At 25.7% G+C, this 7881-nt stretch overlaps 2 protein-coding genes across 2 annotated transcripts in view; both read left to right on the forward strand.

Annotated features, from left to right (window-relative positions):
* Positions 1–275: 275 nt before the first annotated feature.
* On the forward strand, positions 276–2813 carry LOC119569126. Its single transcript, XM_037917430.1, has 2 exons — positions 276–487; positions 2662–2813. Exons 1-2 carry the CDS (start codon positions 390–392, stop codon positions 2792–2794), a joined length of 231 nt encoding a protein of 76 aa, XP_037773358.1. The 5' UTR covers positions 276–389; the 3' UTR covers positions 2795–2813.
* A 1720-nt stretch (positions 2814–4533) lies between these two features.
* LOC119569137 (phosphatidylinositol N-acetylglucosaminyltransferase subunit P-like) overlaps positions 4534–7881 on the forward strand; it is a 3717-nt gene continuing 369 nt past the window's right edge. Inside the window, exon 1 of the mRNA XM_037917438.1 lies at positions 4534–4959. Coding sequence (XP_037773366.1) covers positions 4580–4959 — 380 coding nt within the window. The 5' untranslated portion in view covers positions 4534–4579. The remainder of the gene's footprint in view (positions 4960–7881) is intronic.

Here is a 7881-nt window from a genome sequence, read left to right on the forward strand (position 1 = left end):
TTTTAGGTAGCCACTCTCGTCGTCCATCTATCTATCTGTATATATATACATATGTATATATATATATATATATATATATATATATATATATATATATATATATATATATATGTATATATATGTATGTATGTATGTATGTATGTATATGTATATATATACATATATATACCTATATATATATATATATATATATATATATATATATATAATATATACATGTTGTGTGATTACCAGTTTTTTCTCAGGAATTGATAGTTGAAAAATAAATTTTAGGCTCGTTTTGCATGTAAACAAACGATCCTGCCCTGTACACTTCACAACCCACACGTTCTTCCATACTAGAAGGTCGTGAATAAGTGCAACTTTATACTACTGTAGTAACAAATGCCATGGGTGAAAACGTAGACGACAACGGTGTGCAGGATGACTATATGGACTCGGACGAAGATAATGAAGTGTCAGCAAGTAAAGAATTGCCTGCTGCAGCGTATCCTTTCAAAATTAAACATTTCTGTGTGGTGCAGGTTATGTGTATGATGTTCCTTTATATAGGATTCACATCGTAGCTCGCAACTACTAGTGTTACTGGCGGATATACCATGTGTATTATCCACTGACAGAAGGTGATACTCACAGCAAGGTCTAGAAAATTATGGTTAGCTCATTCTGACTTCCAAAGTGGTTTAACCAGTTTAGGTTCCCATAAGTAAGGGGTTCAGACCTGCCCATGACATCATTCTTGCCTGGTCCATTGTTGCAGTAATGTCTTGCATGCCATACCAATCTGAATTTTAGTTCTGAAAATGCAAATGATAATTACAATTTAAGTAACTGTCTTTTACATTGTCATTAACGTGAAATGAGTGATGGTTTTCTTATTTTGAAATATGGAAAAAGTAAATGTCCACAACCATAAAGCTATCAGTTGTAATAGAATGTAATGCTTTATCACTTGTCATAGCTGAATGCAGTTGTGACATTACAGTCATATTTTCTAAATATATAGCTGTTTTCTTGCTTGCCCACAAATCTCCCTATTAAGAGCTGACCTTACCTTTCTAGACCTTGATACAGATTTGATCATATATGCCATGTTCATAGTGTTTCTTCTTGCTTGGTCAGATAATTTATGCAGATGTCTGAGACGATGAGGTCATGTTTGGAACACTCCAAGATTTTTATTATCCACATTGCAAACAGTTCCAGAATACAGTGTATATGTTTTGTTAGTCTTCTGATGTATATGTAACTTATCTGCTACTGACAAACATAATGATAACCTTTAATAACAATAATAGAGCCCCATAAAATTACCTTCTATCTGTCCTATGATTGCCAACAAGTATCAAATGTGACATTATCTCGTCCTTGCTGATCCAGCAGATTAACAAGAAGAACGAGCAGAATCACTTGTCCTAGCTGCCAAAATCAGCAATGCAAATGGTAAAAACATCTCATCTAACTTGTTGAAGGAGGACTTACAGATACAGGTACTGAATGAAGGAGAGCTAGAATCCCACTCACTCACTCTGAAATAAAATCCATCTTGAATGCTGTACAGCTTGCACCAGAGTCCATCCAGGAGCAATGCTAGCAAATCTATTCCCATCTTCAGTGAGTTAATGGATCCCTTGGCTTTAAACTTCTTGTTTATCATATCACTGCTTGACCCTCTTAATCCGTTATAAATAGGAGAGATGTATTGACACTGTTTTGTATAGATATACAGATACCTGCATTTTGCAAGCTTGAATCTGTAAAAATTAAGTACTTTATGAATCAGCATCACACATGATAGGTTCTGATAATCATCTCTATTATACCACTATCATACCTCTTGCACTGCATTTCACAGGCCCAATATCTAAATATGGTTGCATGCTAGAAATTAATTCAAGGACCTAAGTTTTTAATATCTTTCCATATACAGCAAGCCTATGCTTGATGTATCTTTTCCTACTGTGTCAGTTCTGTGTTCATCCAGGACATCAGTCTTTGTATTTCCAACTTCTAGACTGACTCCTTCTCTACAGGTATGCATGTTATTTTAGCAGTCTAGTGGCATGCACATATAACTTGTCCAAATTTTTAAACTGAGTGATAGGATGAAACATTCTGTAATTCTTTACATGTTACCATGACTATGTGTCTGCCATTACTGCAATCCTTGCATTTGCAATATTCAAAGGATGCCATTCTTTGGCTAGACATATGTAGGCAACATTAGGTTGGGTTGGGTTAGGTTTATCATGATTAACCATGAAGGAGTCCAAGGGACAGTTCAGTCATAACTAGGTTATGATGAGATGACTTCTTTGGAAACATAGTTTTTGGAATGTTTTATTAGCATTTGATAGGGAGTTGTGGGGAAGAAGTGCTCCTCAGCCCAACAAGCAACGATCAAATTGTTGAATTCACAACAAAGATCATTATAATAATCACATTTGCTCCTCCAAAAACCATAGGAGAAACTTGTAAAAATTTATCAAGTATTATTCCATGAAGTTACTTGCCTCTAGATTAATCCTCATTTAAGTTTTCTTTTTTTCTTTTTCTTCTTTTTTTTCCCTGTATATCAGAATTTTAGATATCTATTCATACCTTATAATGATCTTAAGTATTAAGAGACTATGTTACACTTTTCCTTAACTTGCTACCCAGAAAATTTGAGGTACCATTCAACAGTAGTCGAGAAGCAGAAATAGCAAGGAATTCTTTGCAAGTTGACCCGGAGCCTAGAAGAGGAGGATCAAAGAAAAGCTTTGATGTTAAGGATAATATTCTTTGTGTGTAAGTATATAGAGATTTAGTGTGCTATTTAGAAATAAGTAGTGAATGTCTCAAGTATATACATATATATATATTTCTCTCTCTCTCTCTCTCTCTCTCTCTCTCTCTCTCTCTCTCTCTCTCTCTCTCTCTCTCTCTCTCTCTCTCTCTCTGTCTCTCTGTCTCTCTGTCTCTTCTCTCTCTCTCTCTCTCTCTCTCTCTCTCTCTCTCTCTCTCTCTCTCTTTCTCTCTTTCTCTCTCTCTCTCTCTCTCTCTCTCTCTCTCTCTCTCTCTCTCTCTCTCTCTCTCTCTCTCTCTCTCTCATTTTTTATGGTCTTTGAATTCCCTTCTTCACATTCTTTCTCTTTTGTGTACTTATTCTTCATATTTTCCCCTTAAAATGACATCCAAACTCATTAGAAACAGCATAGTAGAGTCCGGAACCAACCTCCATGACAAAATTGTATACATGAAAAAAGACAATTTCTGCTCAGAGTTCAGAATGTAAACCAAGGGCCATGTGAACTGAATGTATTATAAATACCTTGCCCTCCTTTCTTTGTGCGTCTGTGAGTTAACTAATATTTTCTGTTCAAGAGATAACCCACTCTTTAATTCTGTCTTCCCTTTCATTTATTGTTGTTATTAATCTATTGACACTTGGTGGGCATATGCAGGCATGCCCAGTCTGCCATGATTTTAGTTTGTTATTTTTGTTTACATGTAGAGGGCTCTAGAAGTCGTTAATCACCAAGGAGTGCATTATGAGACCCACCTGATTTCACCTGTTTACCTTTTTCCTTGACTTTAGAAATAGTTTTTTATTACCATTGGGATTGTTAATATCATTAAATAATCAATGTCAAAAATAATAAAAATAATATTAAATGAAAATTCAAGGGAGTGGGGGAGGTCGGGTGGGGCCAACCTATGACCCCTTTTGGTGGCTAAGTATTGATGGAGCTACCTGTGTGTAATTAAATAGTGCATTTACCCAGCCAATGGGATGGTTATTGTGATTGTTATAGCTAAAGAGGTTAAGTATGATTAATTATTTATCACAAAGTTAGTAGTAGGAAAAGGCCTTATCAAAGTGTTTGTTAAGAATACGCCAATGGTTGTAACATAAAAGATTTTAGCCTTGATTGGAAGTTGGAAGTTTTTCACTTCACTTAAAAAAATAACTATAGTTGAAATTTTGTCCATCATTTTGAATTGTTTTTTATTTTTTTTTTTTAGAAAACAAAACAATAAAGCGACCCTGATTTCCCCTTTTTACCCATGATTTTCCATCAAAAAAACTCTGCTTTTATTATTTCCTTTTTTTTTCAGGGGAAAAATTGAAATCTTGTTGATGGTGGGGAGCTCAGATCGCTGTGTGTTCTTTATGGATTTTCTAAATTTTGGTAAAAAAAAACCATTGACCATTTTTTTTTGGCCCTCTCAGAGGCAAAAAAAGTGTGTGTGTTTTTCTTCTTTTACATTCTGTCATTATATTGTGGAAAAGAAGACATGCAGTGATTGTGCTGTGATTATTGATTTTCTAATAGCTGTTATCTTTAGTTAGGATTATTTTGATAAATTATCATTTGTGGTGTTTCAGTGACTGAATAGGAGTGAAGGAACTGTGCTGATCTTTTGTAAGAGTGGTATTCATAGCAACATTTATGATGGTGAATATGGATAAAGAACTAAAGGGCCTAAATAAGAGAGAGAAAAAAAAAGAGCTTTTTTTTTGACTTTATCGGGGGCCTGACCCGGGTCATTCATTAGTGGTAAGCAGCAAATAAGTAAGGAACAAAAGAAAAACATGGGGGAACACACTCCAGCCCCATCTCCAGGCCGCTCCTATTATGGCTTTGTCTTATACCTGTTGGGCTGGGCTGGCATTATTAGCTACTTGGCATGGGCCCTCATCCCCCATAGCTACTTGGCAGCACTTGGACTGACATACATCCCCCAGCCCTACTGGGCACTCGCCTTCCCTAGTGTCATCATAACACTTGTTCTAATATTCGTCTTCTTCATATACCCCTCCCTTAACTTGATCCTGGCTCTTCCTCCCCATGACATTAGAAACATTACAGATAATATGGCCATGAGAGAGGAAGATTATCCGAGGGTTGAAGAGTATGGTGTGCCTCCCGTGTGTGATTTGCCTATCTCTCAAGTTTGCAGAGCTCTGTATAGGTGATGAATTATGTTGTTTTACTTCAGGATTGAGATGTACACAAAGTTAGTATTAGGAAAAGGCCTTATCAAAGTGTTTGTTAAAAAACAGCCAAGGGTTGTAATTTAAAAAGATTTTAAACCCTTGTTGGGGAAGTTGAAGTTTTTTAAATTCACTTAAAAAAAAAAACATAGTTGAAAGTTTTTGCCTCAATTTTGAATTCCTTTTTTTTTTAATTTTTTTTTTAGAAAAAAAAACAAAAAAAGCGATCCTATATATTATCATCATTTGCCTTATGTAAACCTTCAAATAAAAAATTTTAATCATTTATGTGTATTTTTTGGGGTGCCCCAGGAGGTGTTTCAAAAATTTGTTTTTTTGGGAACAAGTAAAAAAGTTTTAAATAAAATTTAAGTTATTTTTAAAATTGTAGTATTTGTATCATAAAAAAAATTTATTATATATATATAAAATTAATTTCTATATATAATATATAATATTTTATAATTAATATATATATATTTATAATAAATTTTAAAATATATATATATATATAATTATACTTACATAAATATAATATTAATATATTTACATATATATCATATATATAATAATAACATATATTAAACATATATATTTTTAAAAAAAAACCCATTTTTTTTATTTTAATTAATCATAAACTATACATATAATAATAATATAAAATAATTATATATAAGTATATATTAATTTATATATAATTTATATACATTATATATAAAATTTATAACTATATAATATATATTATATATATATATATAAAATATATATATATAAAATATTTTATATATAAAAAACATTTAATAATACAGAAATTTTTACATTTTAAAAATACCCCAAAATAACATTATATATATATAAATTTAAAATATATATATATATATATAATATATATTAAATATAAAAAATCATAATACATAATACATAATACTAATACATAATACATTAATACAAATACATAAAATAATATATAAATTTTAAAATAATATATTAATAAAATAAAAATATATATATTATATGCATATAACATATAAAATATATAAGGGAAAAACATTAAAAATAATTATATAAATATTAACAATATTAATAATATATATATAATATATATATATATAAATATATTTAAATTAATAAAATAAACATAAAACCCTTATAATTTTTATAAAAATATATTTTTATAATATATAATAAATATAATATAAATAATAATAATAACTATAAAATATATATATAATAATATATATTAAATTTTAATTAATATTTTATTTATTTATATTTTATTAATAATATATATTATATATATATTTTTTTTATATATATATATATATATAATTATCTTTAAATTTTTTATATTTATATAAATTATATTTTTTATAATATATTTTTTATTTTATAATAAATTTTCTTATTTTTTTATTTTCTTTATTATTTCTTATTATATTTATTTTAATTCCTTTATTTTTTATATAATATGAAAATTTATTTTTTAAAATTAAATTATATTAAATTTTTTTCTGTTTTAATTTAAACCCTTTTTTTAAATTTTAAATTTTTAAAAACCCCTTTTTTTTTTATATCTTTTTTTAAAAAAATTTTCATTTTATTTTTTTAAAAAAACTTATTAAAAATTTTTATTTTTTTAAAAAATTTAATTTATGAAAAATGATGGGGGTTTTTTATTTATTTTAAAATAGTTTTTTGATTTTTTTTTTTAATTTTTTATTTTTATATATAATAATATATATTATATATTTATTTATATTTTTTATTTGTATTTAGTTTATATATATTTTTATAATTAAAATATTAATTATTTATATATATTTTTATTATTTTATTTATTATATATTTTTTATTAAATATTTATAGTTATAAAAATTTTTTATATATTAATTTATAATAATATATGTTTTTTTTAATATTAAAAGGGGTATTTATATTTTATGTTTTTATATTATATAAATTATATAATAATATAATTTTAAAAAATTAAATATATATTGTATATATATATATTTATATATATTTTATATATATATATATTATTATATAAGGTTATATAGATATCTTTTTAAGGTGTATTTTTTAAATTAAAAGTTTAAATTTTAAGTTATTAAAGATATATATATATATATAATATATATATATATATAAATATATTATTTAAATATTTTTTATTTTTTTAATTTGTAATTTATATTCATATTTAAAATATTATATATATATATATATTATATATATTTATATTTATATTTTATATTTGGTATATATATTTATTTTTTTTTTTTCTATTTTATTTAAACCCCTTAAAATTTATTTTTTATAAGTAAAATAATATATGTATATTATTATATAATATTTTTTTAAAATTAAAATTAGATATTATTATTTTATATGTTTTTTATAAATTTTTTAAAAAAATTATTTAAAAAATTGTTTATATTATAGGTTTTATATTAATTTTTGTTTTTTGTTATAATATAAGTATTTAATAAATTTAATTTTTTAATTTTTTTTATAAAAAAAAAAAGGGGAAAAAAAAAAATTATTTTGTAAAAAAATTTTTGTTTTTTGGGTTTTGGGGGTTTTATTGTTTTTTTTAAAATAAATTTTTTTATTTTAAATAAATTTTTTTTTTTAATTTTTTGTAATTTTTTTGATTTTAAAAAAGTTTTTTTTTTTTTTTTTTTTTTTTTTTAAATTTTTTTTTCTTTTTGTTATTTTATATTTTTTTGTATATTTTTTATTTTAAAATATTTTTTTTGTATCTTTTTTTATTTTTTTAAAAAATTTTTATTTTTTTTTTCCTAAAATTTTTTTATCTTTTTTTTTTTTTTTTTTTTTTTTTTTTTTTTTTTTTTTTTTTTTTTATCTTTTTTTTTTTTTTTCTTTTTTTTTTTTTC

This window comes from Penaeus monodon, chromosome 4, assembly GCF_015228065.2.
Source record: "Penaeus monodon isolate SGIC_2016 chromosome 4, NSTDA_Pmon_1, whole genome shotgun sequence".
NCBI lineage: Eukaryota > Metazoa > Arthropoda > Malacostraca > Decapoda > Penaeidae > Penaeus > Penaeus monodon.

Coding starts and splice junctions, on each gene's coding strand:
- LOC119569126 (XM_037917430.1), top strand. CDS start 390: ATGGGTGAAAACGTAGACGACAACGGTGTGCAGGATGACTATATGGAC. Junction 488..2,661: donor AAAGAATTGCCTGCTGCAGC/GTATCCTTTCAA, acceptor CTTGCTACCCAG/AAAATTTGAGGTACCATTCA.